We start from the raw sequence: 25,947 nt of genomic DNA on the forward strand, positions 1-25,947 counted from the left end.
GAAGCTTGGATGTGAGCTTCAGTTGTATTACGACCGTTTTGTTTCTGTTGAGTTACTCTGAAGCTCCCGCCTCCTGGTCCTATGGAGCCTTGTCGACTTCGCATCAATATTATCTGAGTCCTAATTAAGGCTGACTGAAGAAGGAATCACTTGCTTCTGTACAGTTAATCAAGTTGATTCATACTTGAAAAGACCAGAAATGGTGAAACTGCCTCGTTAATATCGTAACGGTACCTACGCTATGTGATTCGCTATCCTCTTCTATCTATCAATGGATACTTCGTCTCCCTTCTATTCTAATCCAATGAAGTACGAACTTCCTTCAACACCTTCTGAACTTCCAATGATCGCTCTGCTTCCAGCGCTTTGCTCACCATTTCCCTCATCTGATCCCAGTTGGGACCAGCTTGCCCAAACACACCCCTTGCCTTGGCCTTCATTGTAGCGCCGATGGCCTTTGCTCTCATGATTCTCTGTGCCTCTGTGCCCGTGTCGACCAGGTCAATGTCCAGGCTCAGGAGATATGTGAGAGAAACGCCCTCTGCATCGTTTTCTGATGAACAGAGAGACTCGGCGTCTTGCATCAAGTCGCGGACGCACTCATACCAGACTTGGCGTTTGATTGAGGCGAACTTTGGGTTTGACAGATGAGGCTTGAGAATACTCATGATCCTGTTGAGCACAGCGACGGAATCCTGCTTTATGCTGGCACGGCTGTATCCCCGAGCGATAGCCTCCAAGCCATTTGAAGCTGTCTTCTCTACCAGCTCTTCCTTGGAATCAACTTCCATCTTGTTCTCATCTCCAAGTTCTTCCAAGTAGGGCGTCACAATCCCGGCAATCTCATCGAGGAGATCGAGATCATCCCTAGCCTTGGCGAATTCCCACAGGCAACGGAAGGCAGGGACGCGATACTCATCATTGTTTCGCTTGGCTTCTCGCAACGCAACCTTCTTCATCTGCGCCGCAATCTTAGAGTCGGTCGTCCACAAGGCCCGCCCCTTTTCGACAAACTTTGGGAAGGATTTGAGTAGCTTCTCTTTGCCGGGGAAGGTCTTCAGGGCTAGAGTCTTGTCGAAGACGGGCCAGATCTTAGCCAAGTTGCCATCGCTGATCTGACCGCTGGCGTCGCTCGCACTGGCAACATCCGACACCATTGCTGCTACCGTAAAGGCTCCGCCGTGTCGGAGCGCCCATTGCGCTGTGTCTAAGCACCTTTCCACCAGAGAGACGATCTCTGGGACGTAGCGGACGACGGTCCGACTGCTTCCGGCATGCTGACTCCAAACCTCCTTGAACACCTTGCTGGTATACTCATCTGTATCATGAGATCCCAGGTAGGAGAATGGAAGTAGCTTTGTCTCCAGGGCAGTAAAGTGATCCGGTGAGACCTTAGCCAGTGCCACAATCACATCTGCGATCTTTTGACGGCGCGACTCCTCCTCAGCCTGGAAGTACACATCGACGACATGTTGGCAGAACCGGCTCCTGGCCGATTCTGGAGCTGCCCTGATAATGTACGCTGTGGCGCGAGCATACGCTTGACTGACTTCGTCGTTCTTATCTAACGTTTGCTTCTCCATGATACGAAGAAATCGCCCGCTGACAGACTTCACATCATTGGTGTGACGTGTGAATAACGTTGTCAACACTCGGCTGCAGCCAATTTTGGTGGGCATGCCGATGGCCTTCTTAATCGAGGACTCGAGTTGAGGCGCCAGCTCCGTCATGACCTCCGCGTTGATGAACCGAAGCGAATTCTCGATAGCCTCGGAGATGGGGGACTGGTCTACCATCTGGGACCGCAGCTTATCGATCTGATCTCGGCTGTCCTCCCCAGCTCTCTGGTAATGCCAGTTGATCGCATCAGGCTCAATCGAGCTGAGGAGTCCGAGGAGTTGGGGTACCATTTCGGGAATGAATGGTCGCAAAGCCTTCCCTCCTTGCTTGGTGATCTTAATGACCGTAATGGTTGCAAACATTTGGACCTCCTTGACTGAGCTCTCGACGCCCTTATCTGATAGAAGAAACGGAAGCGCTTCCTTCATCATAGCTTCAGCAGCAGATCCATTGCTTCCCTCCTCAAGCTGTCGAACAAGACCATTTGAGAGGGCCATGCAAAGCTTCAAGGCTGCCTCTCTAACACTTCCCTTGACATCATCCAGAACCTTCAATGCCACCGTCCAGATGTCGCGATAGTACTTTCCGTACTTGGGGAATGGTTGTCCCTGGATAAGGTCGGAAATAGCAGCACAGCTTGCTTCTCGCATACGCCACTCTCTACCCAGGATGCTTTTCACGAGGTCATCCATGATGGCATCAAAGTGCGTGTCGACAACTGACCCGGAATCCTTGACGAGAGCCTTCCAAATATCGTCCATGGATTTTTGGACGTTCTTGTTAGGATCAAACCGGTAGCGGTAAAGCTTGGGATACAGCTTGGGGTCAACCTCTGATTCCGAGAGGATGTTGCTCAATCCGAAGCGACCGAAAGCTGATCGAGTCGACCAAGTTGCGGCGTTGGCAGCGAGAGACATGAACTTGTAAACAAGTCTCTGATCGCCAACCTCGTTCGCCAGGTTAACAATGTCCTTGTAAGATGTAATGGAGTTACCCTCTCCTGTCGGAAGAGCACCTGGCTCGAATAGCTCCGTTTCTCCCTCGACCTTGAGCTGGGTCCCAGAACCAGTGAAAGCGGATACCAAGTCCTTGACCAGGGCGCTCTTGAGGTCAGCATCACCACGCTCGTACACCAACGACAGGCCACGAGACGCTGTCTCTTGTACGAGCTCATCCCGTGCACTGAGAAGCCTCATGAATGCGGCCTGGACTTCCCGCAGTCTGGACTGAACTTGGTCCAGATGCGAGCAGTATTGTACGAGGCAGAAGAGCCAGATACCAGATGCCTTGAGCAGTGCCGGCTTCGTGCCCTTGACATCCGCAAAGAGCTTGTTGAGGACAGCAGTGAGGCGTGATCCTCGTGACCCTCCACGCCCATCAAGAGAGGCGCGCGGCTCGACGTCGAGAGTAAGCTTAACGTAGTCGGAATCCCATCGAGCGAGCGTTGCGGTGATGGCATCTCCCACCGTGAACTGGATCTCGACTTGCTTCATCTCGTGAAGTGTAAAGAGCTCCTTGAGAATGCCGCCGATAACTCCATGAGACCATCCATCATCGCTCTCCGTGCTTGCATCCTCGTCGATTTTCTCAAGACCGGCAGCCAATCGTCCAAGCGCCGTGATAGCCTTCTCATTACCCGTCTTTGCCTGGGTGACGAGCTTCTTGGTCACCTTTTCAAGAGAATCATTACCCTCACGCTGGGGAATGGCGAGGCCAGCGGTCCATAGTTGAGCGAATGCTTCAAGGGCAGCATCGTAGAGAGATGATGGGATGTGCTCGCCTGCCAGAAAGCTCAAAGGGTACTGGATATCCGATGGCAAAGGCTGCCCATAGTAGATGCACCGGGAGCAAACATAACTGTATGCTAGCAGACATCCCTCGGCAACATTCAAATCGCCTCCAATAGCTTCCTGGGCACGCTCGAGAGGCGCAGCAAGAGTCCTCAGGCAGGCCTCTACTGTTTCTTGGGAGTTGGAGAAATGCGACACAAGAATGCCCATTGCCCGGGCGGCAAGTGACTGGATCTCCCTGCTGTTTGACTTTACCAAAGGTAAGAGGCTATCAGCGAGACCAACCAAGGGACTCAAGGCGCTGCTGGGGCTGAGAGAAGCCACATCGACAAAGCATCGAATACACTCCTCTGTGATAGGAACGTCGGTGCGATGGATGCCGTCGAGGCATGACTTTAGGTACCAGGTTACAAAGCGGCTATCGACCGTATGCAGGTATGCACGAATCTTTTCCCGCGTCTTGATATCTGTCTTGACCCGAGCATCAAGAGCCTGCACCCAGTTGGGCTCAACCTTGAAATCGTCAAGGGCTGTGAGGAACATGATGTTCCTACAATACCGCAAGGCAACCGGAATTGCCCCTCCCCAAGAGCCTGGGAAATTCTCAAAGGGAGAGAATTCATCAGCCAGGTCAGGTGGAGATAGTGATTCTTTACGAATCTCCGGGCTCATCTTAGAACCAAAGAAGGCAACCACCATGTCCTTCCAGTCAGGGAGGGAGGGGCTCTTATCGACATGTGCATAATAGGTCCAAGGATCAAGACCTCTTTGCCCTTGCTCAATGACATCGCTTCGCTCGTCTGAACGCGCCCCAATGGCAATGATATCGATGAAACGACCGACGACGTCGGAGAATTCGAGACATTGGTTGGCCCACTTGACAACGGCATGGCGCGTACTACGACGAGCTGGGGCGTCTTCAGACAGAGACATGTACTGCAGAAGCATCTCTTTCAACGTGGCAGACGCACTGCCAGTGGTTGGCGAAATACATGTCGCCATGCTAGAAAGAGCGCTGTCAATGTTAACGACCGTATCGTTGTGAGGATCTTCCGAAAGTGACCGGAAGAGCCAGCCGGCAAGCCCTACACGGGCAATAAGGGGCATATCGGCGCTTTTGGCAAGCACACCAATCGTTTCATACGCCTGGGACCGAAGCGCAATATCGTCACTGGAGGTCTGCGTCGGGATGGGCCAGCCGCTGGCCTCGATGAAGTCAACCATGGCGTTGGTGACAGGTGCGGCAATGACGAATTTGTGCTGTGAAGGTCCAACGCGAGCCAGCCAGGCAAGATACTGGAATGTAGCGTTGTGAAGCCTGGATTTCTCCAGTGCGCTCTTGGGGTACAGGTTCAAGCTCGAAGAATCGTCCGCCACTGGTGTTGCAAAGTTGAGCTTGACCACATTCATAATGTCATCCGACATGGTGGCTGAAATTTCCGACTTGGAGAGCATGTTGAGGATGCGGATTCGATATGCTGCCGGCAATACCGAGTGTGCTTGGAACAGGCGCTGCACAAGAGCCTCATCCTCCATAGAAACGGAGCTTCTCTTGAGGACTTCCTCAGCCGAGGATGCCACTCTGTTGTCGAAATTGGATGCAGCATAGAGAGTAGGTAGGAACTTCTCCTGGTCGGTGAAGGCACCACTGGCGAGAAATGCGACAAGCTTGCGCTTCACCTCAGATAGTCGCCCAATGACCTTCTGCCACTCCGGGTTATCCAGGCCAAGCGATACGAGTTCCTCGGTTGACACGGTAGGATTCGCCGTTGCCCAGTTTGCACCTGATGGGGGTGGCCGGAGTCGAATGAACACAGTGATCATGTCGGCGAGAAACTTTGCATCAGCCTCATCGGAGAGACCGATGAACTCTCGAAAGTTTTCGTCATCCTTGCTGCCTCTGGGAGGTATCCGGACGTCCAGGAGAAGGCGAAGGATGATGTTGAAGAAGGGACCAGCCCTAGCTTGACCTTCATCCTTGGCAAAGCCTTTCAGAGCCTTGGGAATCAGTTCTCTCCGCTCATGATCATCTAGACGCTCTATGCTGTGCTGGATGCCTGAGATATCGAGCTGCTTGACCAATGAGGAGTCGTTGGCCTTGTACTGATCGAGAAGCGCTCCCACGGGTAGGACAACCCTAAACTTGATCAGTACCTCTCTGCTTAAACCGATGGTATCTTATCCATACTCTGGAGCTTGAATGAACGTCTTAAGCATAGCAAACATTTGCAGCACCTGTACAGATTCAGCATGTGACACTGCTGGGGTGATCTGGATGGCTCACTTTGCGTCTGACTGGAACATGTTCACTGGCAGCCTTGAGAAGAACTGGCGCAAGATAGCGCTGTAGGAGCTCATGAAGTTTCGTCTCCTTGTTAGCAACAGCTAGGATCTTCAACTCCACCTTGTCCAGGAGCTGTAGCTCCCGCTCCTGGGACGAGGGGGCAGCCATGCTGTTGGTGTCGGCTTGGCTGGGCTAAAAGATGCGAGGAAAGCAGAGCACGGGGGGATATGAAATGGAAGATGGATTCAGAAAGAGTTTCTTGTGGCGATTTAGGAGCTCGAATTTCTAATAGCCCGCAGCGCAGGCAACTCCAAATGACGAGTTGTTCCTGGTGCTCTGGCCCAATCTCCAAGTCAACCATCTCGTGACGCAGGCAAGCACATGACTAAGCGATTCTATCACGTGACACAACTCTGGGTAGCCCAAGAGAATGGATTAGAAGGCTGAAGATGGTGCATGTCAGCTATGATGGCGTAGGTAAGAAATCTGGTAGGCTTGATGGTTTTGGATCCTGAATTCATGTCCTTTGATATGGGGCAGATAAAGTGATCTGCATGATATGCTTCAGTTACCCAAGGTTGGACATGGGCGCAAGCCATCATCTGCTTGAAAGAACAAGCATGAAATAGCTACTGACCCCATGCAGTGATACCATGCGACAGCACTGCTCAACGTTGCATGCATTGACTGAGCTTGGGCAGCAGTTTCCTGATCTGTTAGAGAGAGTAACACGCCTCGTTAAAGTGAAACGAATCCAGATGGCCCAAGAGACATAGACGTCTCTTTGGTCATGAATGCGGCTCTGAGGTTTTTGCTGACTGAGTGTAAGATCGGCCTTGTACACGGGAGGGTTACGCCCGGAAACCTCGGGTTGACTTGGTCCACTACCGAATGCTCCGTGAACCTGGCTCCTCGACGCACATTGTCGGCCGAGGAAAAACCGTAGTTAAAAAGGCTTTGATGTATATTCACCAAATCTTCACTTTTTCCAGGCAAGATGGTTGGGTATTTTGCAAATAGGTCCAATAGGTGCTGATGAGGACACACCAAGGATAACCTCACCGGTATGGATACCGAAAAAAAATTCACTGACTGATGACCTCAAGCTCCTAGCATCAAGATACCCTGTCCTTACTGCACCCAATCGCGCTGCTAATCTTGGGAATGCAAACGCTTCGTAATCGCACCGGGGGCAGTGCTCGTCTGTTTCGGTTGACGAGATAGCAGGACGGGCAGGCGAAAAGGGGACCCCAATCCGAGACTGTAATAGTAACTTGTCTCTTGCCGGGGGAACATCCCTCTGTTTTCCTTGATGCCCTCGACAGTCCTCGAATCCCATTGTCGCACTTTGATACAAGAGGAGCCAACGACGTCTTTTGCGAGGGCAGAGACGACATGGATGACAGCGTGGTAGCTTTTCCCTTGACGGCGCCCCGCACCGATAAAGGCACGCCCGCTTGGCGCAACATGGAGATGTTTGCTAGCAAGGCCTGTCAGATATGATGCGAGTGTTGTGTCATGGATGGCTAAAAATCTCATCGGCTTCACGCTACTGTGTTCAGTCTGACCAGTCCCATGTCTCTGCGATGGCCAGCCAGCTCGCGGTTTTGGAGTCGTTGAGTTGACTGTACTTCTGGCCTTTGTCAATGCTGCTTTGTGTGAGCTGGATAATCAAAATTGCGACCCGTTTTGCATGCCCTGCGATTCGTCATATCGGTCTGCGGCCGAGGTTGACGACCAGCTGAAGCGTTGCAAGGGACTGGTCGATCTGCAAGCAGTATCCAGGGCCCTGGTCCTGACGGATGCGGGATGCAGCTAGAGAACAGGAACCCGAAGCCCAAAAGCTTGGGGAGCTGGTAGTCAGGGCGGCTGTGTCTATCAAAGCAGTGGCCGTAGTGCAGTGCTGTAATGAAGCCGAGAAACCGCATAGACTCTGGACAAACTCAAGTTCAATATTTCACTGTGCCTGGTGCCATGACAATGACAAGTTATCGCAGGCCGCAAATTGTTATGCAATCGTTCCAATTTGGCAACGCTCTGCGCCGTCTTGTGCGCATAAGCATCATCGACCTTATTGGACACAGCGAGAAGCCGGACCTTGACCCGCGAGCTCGAAAGATGTCGTCGCTTTGGCTGTGCCAGAGGGTGCGGCGCAGAGGGATGCCCCAGGTGGATGTAAGAAATAATCTCTCATGCGTAAAGTGATCCACCAACAATGTCCAGAGCCCTGGAAAAACCTCCCATTTGCCGACTGCTCAGCTGGCGATAGAGGCGGCGTGCTGCAGTGGCACGCTTCGGTAGACGACGGTCCCAAATCCAGACGGGTGGAGGAACCAATGTTGTTGCAACGGTGGCCCCGGGAGTCTTTGCTTGATCGAATGGCGGGCGTGGAAGCGGGTAATCAACAGGGTCTGGAAAGTGACCAATTCTTGTGTGTGTTGGTGGGAAGCAAAAAATGAACTATCACGAGGATGGTTGAACCCTGGTGCAGCGCACGTCGTCTTCCTCCACGTTTGCCTTGGCGCCGATGAGCGGCGTACCGAGATCTTGCTGGGAGCAGGGCATTTCGGCATGGGGATTGGGCCCACGCCACACTGTCAGTTTGAGTTGACACCCTGTGAAGGAGCGTTTATCACCAGTGCGTCTGTACAGTACAGTACTTTGGGGTTCGCATTCAGCATGCGAACGAAGGGAGACTCGCACGGTTGGTTGACCAACAGTTATCGCAAGCTGTTGTCTCGAGTTGCAGGGTCCAAGTGAGACAAGACGGGCCATCAGTTCGCCAGCAACCTATCTGACAACACGCCGAGCCTGAGAGGCATGAGAGCGTTGTGGGTAATATCTTGGTTTGAAGAGTGAGTGTTCAGCACTGGCCCTCTTGATATACAGAGTGGCGAGGAACCAGGTCAATGCGATTGATTGAGCATAGCATAGCCTGGTCAACGCTGATTGTCCTGCCAATGATGTGTAGCACACCTGGAAAGAACTCGGCCACAACTCTTCGCCTCAGCTGTGGTTGTTCCTGTAGCACGTCGTAATGACGAGGGTCCGACACAACGAGGCTTGCCCACAACGAAGCAAGGGAGAGATCTTGTGGTTGAGACAGCAATCTCGGACATTGGACCCTTTCCGTGATGAAGAATCGCAAACAAATTGACCACGATGACCAGGAAAATGCTCAGTCAAATGAAGAGCTGAGACAATGTCGCTACCTTTTGGCTGCGCACATTCCCGCACTTGGTCCGCACAAGCAAATGGCGACTTGACTAGAGAATGACGGGAAGACGCCCTAGACTCCCCGTCATTCCACGCGCCCGCACTGCTGCCAAGGTCCAACTTTACGAGCCGCAGCTGTGAAAAGAGGCCAGTTGCATCTGTCTCGATGTCATTCAGGCCTCACGTTGGTGTTGTCGATCCGACAAATCATGGCTGCAAGTTGCCCTCCTTGCTGCTGCCGGCCCTTTTAACTGGACAAAGCGAGTCGTGAGCAGGCCCTTGCCAGTTCGCTGCCGTTGGTCGACTATCGCCGGTTGCGTCCTTGCCTAGATCGGGTTGCCCTCTCGATCAATCAATCCATCCGTCAGTGCTCCAGATGCCCTATGATTTCATGATCCACCTCGAGCAGGGCTGCGCTCACAGGGGTACGTACGGTACAGCTAGTTCGTCTCGCCCAGCTCCGTCCGGCACCCAGCGCACAGCGTTCAGCGTCTGGCTGGCTGGCTGGCTGCCCGTCAGTCCAAACGGTGCCCGGCGCTGACTTGGCTTGACTTTGCTGAACTTGACTTGGGCACAAGGGATTGTAACGATAGTGGCACGCCCGCCGTCAGGGATGGCCCTGGTTTCTCAAGCCCACAGGGCAGGCCTTTTCAGCGCAGCAGGCACACCAAAAGCTTCCATGGCTGATGCCCACCCGTTCTCAGCCTGCCCCAAACCTGGTGTCGCTCGCTCCGTCCACGGTACTTGATACGGACTGTGCCGGCATCGTCAAGAAACGACCAGGATCCCCCATCGATCGCTCTGCGGTCCCGGGTCGCTGGCGATGAGATGAGGATGGGCTTGTTTCTGATGTTTCGTCGGCACTCTCTGACCATCGCCCTCGCCGTGACATCCATGGCATGGGAGCCGGCTCTCGCGCTGAGACTGAAGCTGCCGGATGCATCAAGTTTCGATACTGTGCGGCGAGGAGTGAGAAGCAGCTAGGGCAGGGCCCACAGCTCTCGTCTCTGTCCTTCTCCTTCTCCTCCCTTCCATTCTCTCCACATGGCGACACACACTTTTCTCGAGACACACCCACCCCCAGGGCAAATCTTGCGCCCTCCCACCACCATCTTCACAGGCAGGGAGCCCGGGCAGTGAGCCTCCTCCTCGGGGGGGCTTCCCCTCCACTGGAAAAGTAATTCGATGTTGTGCGTTTCGTTCTCCAAAAAGCCCTCTTCCTGGCCCTTGCCCCCTCTCTTGTCGCTGGCGCTGTTTCCTTTTTTCCTCCTCCAGTGCCTTGTCTGCCTGCCTGTCTGCCTGACCTGTCGTAAAAAATCTGCTGCTTCCAAAAGCAATCCATCGCATCGCATCCTTGGTCGTCGTCGCTTGTCGCCGTCTCCGTCGTCATTCCCGTCGTCGTCGTCGTCGTCCCTTGTGTCATTGCTTCTTGTCTGCTGCTCTCGGTCGCCAAACCAAACGCTTTGTCCGCGTCAGTCGCGTTACGGAGACTCCGTTGCTGCGCCTGCTTGCCCAGGTCCACGCTGCGTGCGCTGCTCTGCGCTACTCTGCGCTACAGTACCTAACCTACCGTTGCCATCATCCATCTCATCTGGGTTCCGCACCGCACGCCCTGCAGGCGCTCCGTCACTCGCCCAGCGACTTCACAGCGTCATTCGTCCGTCGCCGTGTTTCAGTGCCACCCTTAGCACGCCCACTCCAAGATCCAAGATCCCCTTGTCGGCGGATACGGTAGCCCACACCCCCTGGTCGATAATTTTCCCCTACCCTCGTCCCCGCGTGCCCCCGATTGTTCCCAAGACCAAGGCCCAAACAAGGCAAGGTTAAGAAAAAAAAAAGCTCTTGCCTTTTTTTCTTTGCCGTCTCCCGCATTACGACTCATCCCACGACTCTCCTTCTGATTCCTTCCCCTCCATCATCTTTGTCCTCATCACGGTTTTCACGGCTCTTCCCTTGCGCGTGTTTCGGAAAGTTGGCTGTGACAGTTACTGTTGTTTTTGTTGGCGCCTAAAAGTGAGTATGCTTTTCTTCGTCGCCCCTTTGTCCGTCGATTCCCTGCATTGTATTGTGTTGTGCGCTTGTGGTTGGCATTTGTGGTTTGGTGGAGGCCTGTGAGATGGAAGAGAGTCTGGCATCATCTTGCCTACTGCGCGCGCCATGACGAACGATGCGAACGTTATCACAACGGCCGAGTCCGTAACCGCCTGGAGTCTGCTATGGAATTGATGGGTCCATCGAGGCATCGACCTTGATGAATCGCAACCCCGCCCCACTGTGTTGAGTGTTGGTTTTGCTACATCGCGGGCACACTTCGACTGTGATCGCCTACCCGCAACGCCTATCCCGACCTCGATCGCGCGCTTCGGTCCGTCTTCGCGCTAGATGCGCAACCTCTTCCATTTATCGCATTCTCGCTTCGTCACTCTCGAGATTCGCACCGCTGTCGCATGGTTGAGCACATTGCGACGACCACTCTCGCACCTTTGTCAAGCCAAAACGCCATCGCCATCGTCATATTCTCCAGAAATCAATACCAATGCGCCGAACCGCTCTGTGGGTCTCCCAGGATGCGCCAGAAGTCGACTGCTTGGAAAGAAGGCCTTTGAAACCCGAACAGCATAGTGGAACGATGGGCATCATGCGCATGGCTCAGGCTCGGAGCATACTGTTGGACGTCCAAGGCGCAAGCTCACAACCACCCCGCTTGGCTCGGTGTTATTCCCCCTGGTGGGAGTCTGGAGGTTGGGCATCCTGCGCCCAGTATCGCTACCTGATGAGTCCCGACCTGGTTCCTCCTTGAAAGGCACCCTCGAGGACCCGGGTTGAATTGGAGTCGCGGAACCTCGCAATGCCATTTGCCCGTGGATGGTGGGACTGGACCCTGAGGCTCCTGGCGAACCAGTCAGCACAATCTCTATCAGCCCAAAACCGGAACCATATCACGGCCTCCATCAGCACCTCCAAAGCCACTTGCCATGCCCAACCTGGCCGGCGGCAATTTGACCAATCCCAGGACATAGTGCTAACATGCAACAACAGGTTCAGCTCATTTCGGGAACGTTTGCAGCTATCTTACCACATTCCTTTGGAATTTCTGGTAAAGCGTATCAACCCGTGTGAGAACGACGATTTCGCGTTTTGCACCTCAATCACTCGAAAGCATTTCATTGCTAGTACCGGCGTGACGGCGTCTGAGAGACTCTTGATTCACATCTGTACGACTACTTTTCGGAGTCTTGGTCTTGGGTCTGGACATTAGTCTTTTTCCAATTCGTTCCCACATCCCGGTTTCATTTGCAGATTCTACCCTTTGGGAATAGACTCGGCGTGAAGGTAGGCAAGCTTTTGGTGGCAAAGTCGGGGATTGATTCTCGCCGACGTCGCTGGTGTCAATATCTGTGCTAACCTGGCGATCAAGGTCTTACGATCCAAATATAGCGACTGACTTCGTTGTGCTCGTTTTCGGTCCACTCGATTCCTCGACGGTAAGCGACAGACCCCTCTTCCCCTTCGGTTTAACTCCCTTGATGCGCCGGATGGTGGGAATCCTTCTTGTCTTGAAGGTTCGAGATCACGGGTACCTGAGTCATCAGTATTGAGTGGCAGCAACCATTATGCAGCATGACCCAGATTAAGCCTCAAGATCTGTCTTCTGCGCCAGCATAATTGTTGGGGAGCTGTCACGCTCGAGGTGACGTTGTGGAAGAGGCAGGAGCCGAGTTACTTAAAGGGATTCACTCCCGAGTCGCAGCAAGAGCGCCTCCCAACTCGATATCTCCCCTCCCTCCCACTGCATGCGCATGCTTCTTGACACCTTTTTGTTCTCGCAAACGACTTGACAGAGCAAACGCTGATAGGCCTCTTTTAGCTCTTCTACGACTTGTGTTTACGACGTGTACGAGTTTTATCACGCACGGTAAGTGATGATTGATTTGCGATGCTTATCCCCAAGGCCGTCGAGCCATCGGGCAACGTGGCTCTCGGAGGAGCTGATGGTCGAATCCTCCACCGGACAAGACATCAACAAACCTGGCGATGGATTTTCAAGGTCCAGCAACTCGCGGACTTTCCAGATCCTACCGACATGGAATTTTTCCTGGGCGGGATGATTTTCTGGTTGCTGATTCACCAACCACTGTTGCGCCAGCGCCTCTCTGGCGGGCACTGTCAGCACTGTCCAACATATCCTCGACATCCTTCTGTTTGCTCTGGTTCTGGCCTTGGCTCTGGATACACGGCGAAGCGTCGGCTCTGTTGACTTTGTCCCACCTCGCTTTTCCCCACTTGATTTTTCTCTCCCACATCACCACTTCGCATAGCCAGCGCCCTGGCTTAATGCGCTTTCTCGTATCGAGGCTGGTACAGATTGCTAATTCGCCTGTTTTAGCCTCCTTTCTTTGTTGCCTTGCTCATCTCAGCTTCGCGACGTCTTCTGGTAGGTCGAACCTCTGGGCGCAAAGTTGAGCCATATGTGCTAACCACCACAGAATTGCACCTTTCGCTCTCGCATCTTTGAGAATCTGAGCATTCTCGACACTGGTACGTGCATCTTCGACCAGCTGAGCTACCCTCGACTATCGGTACGTCGCGCGCCCACACTACGAGCCAATGGCCGCAACTCCCCGACCGTCGCAGGATACTAGTTCTTTGGTCAACCCTCGACTGCTGATCAACTGTGGTTAACATTCTATCCAGCCCGAAATGGACCCTCTCAACGCTCCTTTCTCTGGCGTCCCGGCCAATGGTGGCGCTCCTGCCAACCAAATGTCGTTCCCCAACGGCACCCCTCCCAACCCCGACATGGGAGCCGTTGCCCCTCCACCCGGCGCTGGCCAGGAGCCTCCTAAGACGACTCTCTGGTATGTTGAAGGATGAATTGGCTTATAGGGTTAGCATGGGCTGACTGAGGAATAGGATGGGAGAGCTCGAGCCCTGGATGGATGAGAACTTCATCAAGGGTGTCTTCCTTTCGGCCGCCGGTGAAACCGTCAATGTTAAGGTTATCCGTGACAAGAACTCCGGCAACGCTGGTTACTGCTTCGTCGAGTTCCAGTCCCCCGACGCTGCTACCAAGGCCCTTGGCCTTAACGGCACCCCTGTTCCCAACAGCTCTCGTCAATTCAAGCTGAACTGGGCCTCTGGTGGTGGACTCGTTGACCGTCGGGACGACCGTGGCCCCGAGTACAGCATTTTCGTTGGCGACCTCGGCCCTGAAGTCAACGAATACGTTTTGGTGTCCCTGTTCCAGGCCCGTTTCCCCTCGTGCAAGTCCGCCAAGATCATGACGGATGCCATGTCCGGTCAGAGCCGTGGCTACGGATTCGTCCGCTTCTCCGACGAGAACGATCAGCAGCGGGCTCTTGTCGAGATGCAGGGTGTCTACTGCGGCAACCGGCCCATGCGCATCTCTACCGCCACCCCCAAGAACCGTGGCAACCACGGCTTTGGCCACGGCCAGCACAACGGCCCCATGATGGGCGGCGGTGTTATGCCCCAGCAGCAGATGTGGAACGGAGCCCAGGGCTTCTACGGTGGCTTCAATCCCGCTACCCAGATGAACCAGTTCACTGACCCCAACAACACCACCGTCTTCGTCGGTGGTCTCTCCGGCTACGTCACCGAGGACGAGCTGCGGTCATTCTTCCAGGGTTTCGGTGAGATCACGTATGTCAAGATCCCTCCTGGCAAGGGTTGCGGTTTCGTCCAGTTCGTCCACCGTCACGCCGCCGAGATGGCCATCAACCAGATGCAGGGTTACCCCATTGGCAACTCTCGTGTCCGCCTGAGCTGGGGCCGATCGCAGAACAACTCTGGCGTCGGTACTCCCTACCGTCCTGCCCCTCCCCCTCCCCACTACATGGGCATGCCCAGCCACGGTCCCGGTAACTACGGCCCTCAGCACTTTGGCGGCCCTGCTCCTGGTCCCCAGGGACCTCCCGGACCTCCCGGCCCCCCCGGACCCGCCGGTCCTCCCCAGGTGAGTGATACACGGAACATGTGGAAGAAAGCATCTCTAACCTGTGCCCAGTAATTTGATCACGACCAACTCGTTGACGAAGGGGCTTTTATACGACCAACGCCCCACGCTATTTTTTCCTTGGACTCAATTATCTTGCCTTGTCATTAGCCATCGTGTCTCGCAGATTTAGACGGCCTGCCGTGGCTAGCGAATGCGATGATACCCATCTTGCCTTTGACTTGGGATCATGGCTCTTTAAGTTTTATGGCAGCTCTGGATTTCCGATACGACACCACGCACCCCATTCCCTTGGTCTGAATCATGATTGGCGTTGGAGATCTTCGGTCCCCCTCCCGGTGGATTGTCATCAGTTCAAATTCATTTAAGCTAATTGCTGCTATGCTTTCTTTCCGTTTGCTTTGGTCACTCGCTGCTTTTCCTTGCTGCTTCTGACTGTTTTCAACTCTGGCGAACATGGTACTGCGTGATGTTGTCATGGCGTCGTTGCAAGTCTTTGCCGCTCTCTGTCTGGTTATAAATGATTCTTCGTAGTCAGCCCAATCATGAGGGCTTAGCGAACTAGTCATTGGCTGAAGGCGTCTTATGTGACACGTCTCGGGAAGATGCGGTTACGAAGGGAGGAGGATATTCTTGGGCATGTTTACGAATTCCTGTTCAAAGCTTGCATGGCGTGTTGAGGACGGTTTGTACGGGGTTATACCATATGTACCTGGAGTGTTTGGGGATACTGGAAGCCAAAAAGTCAGGGGGTTCAAGAATGGTCTGGTCTGGTATGGTCTGGTCTTTGGTGTGTGAGGTTTGTTTCTTGACGAGTGGCGATGAGGAGTTTGGCTTGTGGATTAGGGAGGAGTTTTGCAGCAACAACTGAATCAAGCCCTTCGTTAGCAGTGAAGCTTTTGGACGAGATATCTCCGCACTTGTGAAGCACCTCCACCTACGAGCAGCTGACGTAATTGAGGCCAAGACAATAGGGTTTCTCGTCTGATTGGGTGTGGTTGTGGATTGGAGGTTTATCGAGTGTCGATGCAGCATGATATCTTCATGACCGTGTGCGGGCGAACTCTATTCCGCAGCAACTTAAAGACGACGCCCTCCCTTCCCCTTTTGAGCCATTCACACTGAACCAATTCATTCACCTTGATGCAAAGTACAAACCATGTCCTCCTCTCCTACCGTCGACTTGACCCCATTCCCCGCAGCCGCCCCCGCGGGTCCCACGACCGAGCTTCGCTTCGCAGACGTGAGCCCGAGAGTTATGAATCATTATTACCTGTCCCATTGACCGTTGTTATAGGTGGCCGTCACGGCGACTGCGGATGAGTTCAAGGGTATCTACCGCGGAAAGAAATGTCACGAGCCAGACTTTGTTCACACCCTGGAACGGGCCAAGGAGGCTGGTGTGAGCAAGGTCATGCTCACCGGCATGTCCCTCGCTGATGTGCCCTACAATGAGGCCATCGCCAAGTCTCGCCCTACGCAGTGCTACATCACCATTGGTGTGCACCCGTACCATGCCTCTGAGCTGGACGAGGGCGGCAAGGCGTACCTCAATGATCTGGAGCAAAAGGTCAAGGATGCGCTGGCGCAGGACCCGGTTCACATCGCTGCCTTTGGGGAGCTGGGCCTCGACTACGATAGAGAGGTTCATGCATCCAAGGAGGTGCAGAAACGTGCCTTTAAGGCACAGCTTGACCTCTTTGTCGAGAATAAGTGGGATCTCCCACTGTTTCTGCACTGTCGTGCTGCGTTCGACGACTTTGTCGAGATCATGACACCCTACATGGATAAGCTGCCCCGCCGCGGCCTGGTCCACAGCTTCGTCGGCTCCACGTCGCAGATGGAGAAGCTCGTCTCCATGGGCCTTGACGTGAGCGTCAACGGCTTCAGTTTCAAAGACGCCGAGAGTCTAGAAATGGCATCCAAGATCCCACTGGGTTCGCTGCAGATCGAGACGGACGCGCCTTGGGGGGAGCTCAAGTCGACCTCGGAAGTTGTAAAGCGGTACTGCACCAATGCCAAGGCTCTTCCGGCGTCGAAGAAGAAGGATAAGTGGGATGCAAAGTGCATGATCAAGGAGAGGAATGAGAGCTGCTCGATTGAGAGGGTTGCGTTTGTTGTAGCTGGGTTGAAGGGTGTTAGTGTTGATGAGGTCGCTGAGGCGGCGTGGAAGAATAGCGTCAAGATGTTTGGCCTCGGAAGAAGGTAATGAATAGTATATATACATAGTATGAACCTACATAGTATGATTGCACACAAAAATCTACAGGTTCAAGCAAAGTACTACTCTCAATGTGTGATGGACACTACCAGGTGAAAGTGGCTGACGAGAGCCAGTGGATCCAGACGTATTCGGATGCTGATGAAGCTACACGAATATCAGAACTGCGCCTCATAATTGGATCCTAAACGAGTCAAAGACTCGTTATTGATCGTGGACAATTGTTTCAAGATGCTCAAGGCTGCAGTTTTCGAGGGTTGCCCTTAACAACAGGCTTCACCGCCCAGGCAGCGATGAAGATAAATTGGACGCTTTCCGCATGACAGGTTGAGACACATTCAACTTGACTTGGCAACTCGACTCATCATGCCTTTCGATCTCAACTCGGTTCCTGACTATGATGACATTCCAAAGGTTGAAGGCATGCCCAAGGGCTGTGCTTGGGGTGTCTTTGACCAAGACGGTAAAAAGGACATGGTTGGAACACTCAACTTCTTGACTCCAGAGGTTGTCAAGAACGCCGCTCTAGAAGTCAAGGACGGAGTCTCAATCTCTCTCAAGTAAGAAGAATTCCTCCAATTGTTACAGCACTGACATTTCCAAGCTGGCCCATTAATGCCATGAACAAGCTTGCTATCCCCGGGCGCAAGGCAACTGAGCACAGAGTCCTGTACATCCCCGAAAGCCTGGCGGGGCTTCCTTTCGAGCAGGGCAAGTCGTGGGATGATGAGCTCGACTTTAATACTCAGGGCAGCAGCCAATGGGATAGTCTGTGCCATTTTCAGCACCAGGACTCTGGCCTGGCGTATAACGGCGCAAACCCGGACAAGGAAGCTTTGTCGGCTGAGTCGACTGCGTCGAACACCATGCCGACATTGGATCATTGGCATACGCGCGGATGTATCGCCGGAAGAGGTGTCCTGATTGACTATGCTGCCTACGCCGAGGAGAAGGGTATCGAGTTTCACCCTTTTGACGGAAACCGCATCACTGTGGAGGATCTGGAAGCCTGTGCCGCACACCAGGGTGTCGAGTTCCGACCCGGCGACGTCCTCCTCGTGAGAACCGCCGCTACAGAAGTCGTCGACAAGATGGATCCTGTAGGTTTAGGCAAGATGGCCGCCGCCAAACTGTCTGGCCTTCACGGGTGCGAGGAGACTGCGCGATGGCTCTGGAACAAGCGCTTCTCGGCTGCTGCATCCGACTCGAGCAGCTTTGAGGCGTTTCCTCCTCTGAAGCCTGATGGATCGATCGGTGGGATGAAGGACCTGGGTAAGTGAGCTGCCTGAGTGATTGAGAGCATCCGTTAATACGAAATAGTGCTTCACACATATTGCCTCAGCTTCTTTGGCATGTCAATTGGCGAACTGTGGGATCTCAGCAAGCTGGCCGCATACTGCAAAGAGAAGAAGCGGTACTCGTTCATGATTACCTCGTCACCTTTGAACCAACCGGGGCTAATTGGATCGCCTCCAAATGCGCTGGCCATTTTTTAAGCATTGCAGATGTAGGTACGCAATTGAGGACGGACAGATGAGGATAGCCGGCGATGGACTCTCCGCATTCGCAGGTGCCGGATTTCCTTTCTTGGAAGCCCGACGGGGGCGGGGTGGATGTCATTGAGGAGCGATTAAAATGTTCCCATGACCTTGAGGAATAGAGAATAAATACTGCCTGATGGTTTGTTACTTGTGCGACCAAATATAATCATCAAAGCTTCAATTGTTGGTTGAATAACTTGGGTCCGAGCTGAGCTGGCCGCTGTCATTCAGCAAGTGATCATCATCTCGAAAATCTCACCTACCGAGACGACATTGGCCAGTGAGACCTGAGTTTGAGTGAGGACTTGAATCTCTTGCTGGAGTTCTTCATTATACAATCAAAATGGCATCCATCCAACGACCTAATCGCCGTATCGTCGGCGTCTCGACAAAGCTGTACTTCTCCGCCGCCCGCACCCGGGAGTATGTCGATCAGCTCCTGCAACTCCTCTCTGCCGACTCTTCAGTCCTCAACAACATTGACGTCTTCATCATCCCCGACCACGTCACACTCGTATCAGTCATCAACCAAGTCAAAGACCACAAGATCTGGTGCGGTGCTCAGGATACCTTCTGGGAGGACAGCGGCGCCTACACAGGCGAGGTATCATCTTCAGTCCTAGCCGAAGTCGGGACCCGCCTTGTCGAGGTCGGACACGCAGAGAGACGTCGAATCTTTGGTGAAACGGACGAAATCACAGCCAAGAAGGCAGCCGCAGCCGCGCGGAACGGGATGATCCCCCTGGTCTGCATCGGCGAGCAAACCCGGGGCGAAACCCACACCACAGCCGTGACCCAATGCCAAACCCAGATCGAAGCCGTCCTATCAGCCGTCCCGGAAGATGCCGAAGTAGTCTTTGCCTACGAGCCAGTCTGGGCAATCGGAGCAGCGCAGCCAGCTGCTGCCGACTACGTCGTCGGGGTCACGTCTGCGATTCGGAAGCTGGAGAGCATCCAGAAGAGAAGCGGGTCTACGAGGATTTTGTACGGGGGGAGTGCGGGACCTGGGTTGTTTGAGAAGCTCAAGGATGGTGTTGATGGGTTGTTTTTGGGGAGGTTTGCTCATGATCCTGAGAGGTTTGTCAAGACGATTCAGGAGGTTGCCCGGGGATGAAGGCTGTCGTGGTGACATTCAAAGCCCGCTTTGGAGGAATCTTGTTAACTCTGGTAGAACAACCTGTTTTCAGTATCATGACTACTTCTATGACAAAAAGGGACACTTCTCCGCAGCAAGAGGCCATCTATGACTGTGCTAGAAGACATTTACGCCCTCCCCAGATGGCCGCTGAGAACGTGACTGTTTCCTTTTGAAACTCCTGTGTCACCATGGCAGAAGCCCCTGACTATCCCAAGCCGGTGCATCCAAGACTGTTCCGAATATGAGCGCCCTGCTGCGTGTTGCGTCTCCATGGTAATCTGAGGCAAGGGCGAAGAAGAGATGTTTGGTATTCTCCTAACACACGTAGGCGAATCACCCAATGCGGTGAAACTGGCAAAGACTTGTAGTATTTCAGGTCTTGGGGATATCAAAGAATGTGTCAAAGTTAATGAGAATGGATGGGTGAGCGAGATTCATGTCTGTTACTGCGGGCAGGCCCTCTATACATGTCAGACTCGACTTACCGCCGTATCATTACCAATCCGGCCAACTACGAAAAACCCGCGGCCCATTATCGAAGGATGAATATTTCCTAACCCAATTGGAGGAAAAGTATCTCATCGGTCAAGATCCCAGATCTTTCCTATCCAGATCCATACTCGGTTATCTCGACTTCAGACCCCTTCGCATTCGGATTGCCTCATTGTGGATCTCGTATTCGGGATCCTGACCAAACACCAGCTTGTATCAACCCGCGGATAGTCGTAACCGAGCGATACGCTCTATCGTAATTCTTGTTCGTTTTCGCAAAAGGATTGCATCAAGAACAACCATGGATGAGAGGCAGATGTTCGAAGCGAGCCGCAGGAAGTTATGGAATTGGTCAGCGAGCTTTCAATCTTAAGCGATGTTCAGTCTCAAAGCCAGCCTCCGCTACGAGGGCACAGCAATTCTATATAAACAGAGGGTTCTTCTTGACTGAAGTTTCTCCATCTCTCACTCAGTCAGTCATCTTCTTCTTCGTCCGTTCATCGTCATTTCTCCAGATTCAACAACCCAATTATCACAATTAACAACTCGTCACAATGTCTACCGCAGAACTAATTTCCTACGACGAGGCGAGGAACCATGCCTTTGACAGTGTTCTTCACCGACAGTCAAAGAACTCCAAGGGTGGAATGCGTGCCATGATGAACAAGGACAACAAGGCTCACGCTGCTGCCGTTGACGACTACTTTCAGTACTGGGACAACAAGAAGGCTGAAGACGAAGTCCAGGCAGTTCGACAGGAGAGAACTGACAACTATGCGAGCCTCACAAGACAGTGAGTTCTCTAACTTGTCCAAATTGTGATCATCTGCTGACTGTTTAGATATTACAACCTGGCCACAGATCTCTACGAGTACGGATGGAGTCAAAGCTTTCACTTCTGCCGTTTCGCCTACGGCGAGACTTTTCACCGCGCCATAGCTCGCCACGAGCACTACCTGGCCCACAGCATGGGAATCAAGCCGGGCATGAAGGTCCTTGACGTTGGCTGCGGTGTCGGTGGTCCTGCTCGTGAGATTGTCAAGTTCACAAATGCCCACGTGACGGGTTTGAATATCACCGAGTATCAAGTCGAGCGGGCGAGGGTCTATGCAGACAAGGAGGGTCTATCTCATAAACTCAAGTTTGTGCAGGGAGACTTTATGGTGAGTCTTTTTCTGCTTCTCTGTTGCGCGGTTACTTACCAAGTGTTTGCGTGTAGAAAATTCCGTTCCCCGACAACTCTTTCGACGCCGTCTACGCCATCGAAGCTACCGTGCATGCCCCTTCATTGAAAGACGTCTACAGCGAGATCCTACGAGTTCTGAAGCCCGGTGGTGTATTTGGAGTTTATGAGTGGCTCATGACGGAAGAGTATGACAACGATGATCTCGAGCAGCGACGTATCCGGCTCGACATTGAGCAAGGCGACGGCATTGCGCAGATGTTCAAGATCTCGGACGGCCTCGCAGCTATCAAGGATGCGGGCTTTGAACTTGAGCAGCACGAGGACCTCGCGGCCAACGATGACGGCCCTGCACCTTGGTACTGGCCGCTAGACAGCGACATGAGATACGCACAGTCTCTCGCTGACATGTTGACCGTGTTTCGGATGAACAAATGGGGTCGTCTGGTGATGCACAACTTTATCGGGGCTCTCGAGAGTCTCTGGATCGCACCCAAGGGAACGAGAAAGACTGCCGAGAGCTTGGGCAGGGCGGCAGATGCGCTGGTTGAGGGTGGTAAGAGGAAGCTGTTTACACCCATGTACCTGATGGTTGGGAGGAAGCCCACAGCTTGAGGAGTTTCTGGCAGGGTGTTTTCATTGGACGGATTGTAAAATTGATATCATCTACTTAGAGGGATTGTGTAGTATTGGTATTCCATTAAGCAGTATAGATGCACGAGATAACAAAGAGGCTGAAAAGGCGGCATGTTTTGGATTCTGGAATCAGCGGGGTCCACACAAAGTGCAAGCAGGTGCATATGCAACCACTACAAAGGCCGTTTAAGGAGGGCATCCATTAGTAAAGTCGGTCAAGCAGAGATTGATTTTGTCTCCCTTTTATTGTTACTTATCTGATTTAATTGAATCAATGCTGTGGCACAGTTTGAGGTCCTTTTGAGGTCCTTTTGAGTGTGATCTAGGGTACCCACGTGCCCAAACCTTAACCAACGGTTAAATCGGCTGCCCAGACGCTAAACATCTCCCATGTCGCAACCAAATCTCACCCAGCCTCTCTTGACCGCGCGTCCGACAATCACACGGTCAAGGTTTTGGATGGAATCATGCGGACGGAACAGCAGCGGCCCGGGAGGGAACGATCGAGAAGCCGCTATGGAGACGTTTACCCAATGCTTTTGCTGCGCTGGCATAGTCGCCGACAAGAGAGAGGCGTATGTTCCCGGAAGATATGCCACCCGCTTACCAAGTGCCGCGAATGGAAGATCTGTCAGCGGGCCCCAAATCCCGGTCGCCGAGGCAAGACAAGGCGCAGTCTTGGCTTTTTTGGGGCTTGGAGATGGTGGCCGATGCTTGTCGATAGCATGGACCCTGGTGATACTGGCCAGCCGATGCTTGCTTGCCCAGACTACGGCGTCAGGGTTGAGTCCATGGCAGTGACGACTTGTCCAGTTGTATGACGAACCCGGGTCGCACATCGCAGCGAGATCATTGGAAAACCCTACAAGGGGGATTAGCTCCGATGTCCCAATGATCAGTCCTCACAGGGCTACGCGGCGAATGGAACCGGCCCATCTCACGTCATCATCCCCTTCGTGGCGGCCTGCTAGCGCCTCCCACCCTTGAACCGCTGGCGTTCATGGATGGGAGGGGATTGCGCGTGTGGCTGGCGATCGCTATTCCTTGGGAGAGAGCTCGTGCTACCGATGCTTGCAACTACTCGGTCGGGGATAATTTTTAATGCCCTACGCTCGCCCCTCCTCTTGCGATCGGCTTGAATCCTCTTCTTGTCTTCCCCCCCGCGAGTTGGGTTTGCTTCGTTGCGACCGACAATCTCTCTTCAGCAACTCCGAGCAACCCGCACAATAGCTTATCATTTGTGTTACGAATCAAGCTTGGAAAGAGACGGAATATTCTGACATATCGGCGACGTGCGACGTAACAAGGACGAAGCCAAGGTCAAACAGCTCCAGAAACGAAACGAAACACCAAACACAAACACCCACTCAAAGACATCACCAGCCGACGTCACCATGCTGCGCAAGAAAGAAACCCTCACCATCATCACGCCGATTCCCGGCTTCATCCCTCGCCAGCTCGCCATCGATCTCCTCCACTCCCACAGCGAGATCATCACCCTCAACCCGCTCGTAATCTCGCACAAGCCTATTCCCGCGCCTCGCAATGCCGCCGCCGACGAGTACTACAGCACCTGGTATGAGATCACCGAGCGCATCCAGTATATCCCTGGCATGGGCAAGATTGGCTCTGGCAAGCTCACCTTCAACGGCTGCTTCCACGATATGCCCTGGGGTATGCAGTCACACATCTATATCCCTCTCGGCGTCGACATGAGGAATCGCTACCGCGTCCAGGGCAACCAGCCAGGAATTGAACCTCCCGAGCAGCCCGAGCTTGGCCTTGAGGAGCTGGGTGCACCCAAGGAGGGACTGTATCTGCGCACCGACGTCGACCTCAAGTGTAACATTACCATGATGGGCTTTGTCAAGGCCGAATCGAGAAAGGCCAGTGTGGAGATGGTTAACCGCATGGTCAAGAAGGCAGAGCTGCTTGATGCCGGCATTCTTAAAGGCATGTTTGAGGATGGAAAGCTCAAGACCATCAACCCTGCCGATCGATCAAACGCCATGAACAACCAGCTTCGGCGACAGCAAACCATGGCCACCGACAACCAATTCCCTCCTGGCCCTGCTCCTCTGAGTCCTGCTCCTCTTTACTCTCAGCCCTACCAATACCCTCCTCAGCAGCAGCAGCAGCCGTCACCAACATATCAGTACGCACACCCAGGCACAAGCGGATCTCAGTATCCCCAGTCGCCGTACCAGATGCAGCAAGCACAGGCCCAGGCGCAGACGCCTCCGCCACCTTTCCAGAACACCAACAACTACGCTCCTCCGATACCGCCAAAGACATCCATGCAGACCATCCCCATGGAACTCCCAGGCGACTATTATCACCCGCAGCGATCGCCAAGCCTGCACCAGTCCCAGCCGAGCCCGAACCTTGCCGGCAACAGCTACCGCAACTCGACCGCCTCGCAGGTCTCTTACGACCCCAGATGGTCTCACCCGCAGGCGAGCCCGTCGGTACCCGACTCGCAGAGGAACAGCATGAATTCCCAGCACAGCGGGTACGCGTCCCCCGGTCTTGCCCCTCAGGGTTTTACTGCGGAGTTATCAGCGCACAACGAGACAGCCGAGGAGCATAAGCACTAGCGGAGCAAACTAATCATGACAAAAGCTTTTCTGTTTTTATCACATTCTTTTCTGGAGCCAATGATTGCATGGGATGGGTCGGAGTGCTGCAGGTGATACACGGGACAGGCGTTGAGGTGCAAACTTGGATAGTTACGGTTTGGTACAATATACCCTGTTTTCGCAACTGAGATTCCTCTGTAGAGCAAACATACTGCAAACTTGAGAGAGCAAGTAGCCGTTGTTGCAAAAGGCTGATAAATCAAGGATGAAGCCCGGCTATAAGAGCTGGCTGTTGTCTTCATGTTGGGCCGTACTGGACAGAGCCATTCAGACCACTTATCATTGTGACTTTTATATATCCAGCACATCTGTCGATACGAACTTTATATATCCTTGGTTCAACATCATTCCCCGCGGTGTTGTCGCTCTGACCCCTGCCCAATATCATCGCGAAAGTTCATGCAACTTGGATCCAGGTCGCTCAACAAAGACAAGCGATTGCGATGCTGGAGGGCTGGTGCCAGGTGGAAGAAGTACACAAGCGGAAAGATTCGCTTAATCTTATTCCATCTTTCGCCTATATAATCCCATTCAAATCTTCTCGAGCACGGGGCGCCTCTATATATAAGACCACTACACTCCCCGCTGTAACCAGTCGAGCACTTCAAGATCGAGCATGGGCGACCCGATGGAAAAGAATCCTCATCGCCAGTGATTGATGGATCGTGAGTCTGAGTCTCTGGCTGATTTGTCTATCATCAATGCCCTGCCTCCGTTGGTCTTGCTCCTTGCTTCATCTCGCACGAAGGGGCAGACATTCTTGTCGCTGCACGCAAGCAGTCGAATTGGCGGCTACGGAGTGTCGAGAGCAACTGCTCAACTTGTTGACTCACCCATCCGTACAGCGGTCCACCCATTATATATCTTCAGCACATCCTTGGAAGGGACAAATGGTCGCCAAATATGTTCAATGGGATTAATCAGATACTTTAATCTGAACGATTCTGTGGCTCTCGCAGCCATCACCATATCAACTTTTGTCACCGCCATACCACAATATATATATATATATAGCATACGCCACCTTGTGCCCTCTCAATAATGCCAGGGCAAATGCAATTGCGCCCGCTACTTCTCTCACTCAGATTGGCCGTCCTTGGGAGTGAGTGAATGGGGAGACGTTCCCAACAGAGAAACATTTGCCAACGGGCTACTTCGGACAAGACGTTCGACATGAAGCTCGGCTTGATATCACACGGCCTCGACTCGT

At 53.3% G+C, this 25,947-nt stretch overlaps 6 protein-coding genes across 6 annotated transcripts; 5 read left to right on the forward strand and 1 right to left on the reverse strand.

Annotated features, from left to right (window-relative positions):
- Positions 1-296: 296 nt before the first annotated feature.
- On the reverse strand, positions 297-5,862 carry NCS54_00220900 (Hypothetical protein; the record flags this gene model as incomplete). The annotated part of the gene is made up of 3 exons (XM_053147812.1): positions 297-5,547; positions 5,599-5,645; positions 5,695-5,862. The coding sequence occupies 3 exons, from the start codon at positions 5,860-5,862 to the stop codon at positions 297-299; spliced, it is 5,466 nt and encodes a 1,821-aa protein (XP_053003787.1).
- Positions 5,863-13,245: 7,383 nt separating this feature from the next.
- Positions 13,246-14,941, forward strand: NCS54_00221000 (Hypothetical protein; the record flags this gene model as incomplete). Its single annotated transcript, XM_053147813.1, has 6 exons — positions 13,246-13,257; positions 13,298-13,345; positions 13,398-13,490; positions 13,606-13,769; positions 13,825-14,887; positions 14,939-14,941. 6 exons carry the CDS (start codon positions 13,246-13,248, stop codon positions 14,939-14,941), a joined length of 1,383 nt encoding a protein of 460 aa, XP_053003788.1.
- A 1,105-nt stretch (positions 14,942-16,046) lies between these two features.
- On the forward strand, positions 16,047-18,604 carry NCS54_00221100 (Deoxyribonuclease tat-d; the record flags this gene model as incomplete). The annotated part of the gene is made up of 5 exons (XM_053147814.1): positions 16,047-16,130; positions 16,185-17,092; positions 17,435-17,668; positions 17,713-18,380; positions 18,429-18,604. The coding sequence occupies 5 exons, from the start codon at positions 16,047-16,049 to the stop codon at positions 18,602-18,604; spliced, it is 2,070 nt and encodes a 689-aa protein (XP_053003789.1).
- Positions 18,605-18,992: 388 nt separating this feature from the next.
- Positions 18,993-19,763, forward strand: NCS54_00221200 (Triosephosphate isomerase; the record flags this gene model as incomplete). Its single annotated transcript, XM_053147815.1, has 1 exon — positions 18,993-19,763. One exon carries the CDS (start codon positions 18,993-18,995, stop codon positions 19,761-19,763), a length of 771 nt encoding a protein of 256 aa, XP_053003790.1.
- Positions 19,764-20,833: 1,070 nt separating this feature from the next.
- On the forward strand, positions 20,834-22,077 carry NCS54_00221300 (Sterol 24-C-methyltransferase; the record flags this gene model as incomplete). Its single annotated transcript, XM_053147816.1, has 3 exons — positions 20,834-21,072; positions 21,121-21,442; positions 21,499-22,077. The coding sequence occupies 3 exons, from the start codon at positions 20,834-20,836 to the stop codon at positions 22,075-22,077; spliced, it is 1,140 nt and encodes a 379-aa protein (XP_053003791.1).
- A 1,415-nt stretch (positions 22,078-23,492) lies between these two features.
- On the forward strand, positions 23,493-24,695 carry NCS54_00221400 (Hypothetical protein; the record flags this gene model as incomplete). Its single annotated transcript, XM_053147817.1, has 1 exon — positions 23,493-24,695. The coding sequence occupies one exon, from the start codon at positions 23,493-23,495 to the stop codon at positions 24,693-24,695; it is 1,203 nt and encodes a 400-aa protein (XP_053003792.1).
- Positions 24,696-25,947: the final 1,252 nt, after the last annotated feature.

The sequence above is a fragment of the Fusarium falciforme genome, chromosome 2 (genome assembly GCF_026873545.1).
Source record: "Fusarium falciforme chromosome 2, complete sequence".
Taxonomy (NCBI): domain Eukaryota; kingdom Fungi; phylum Ascomycota; class Sordariomycetes; order Hypocreales; family Nectriaceae; genus Fusarium; species Fusarium falciforme.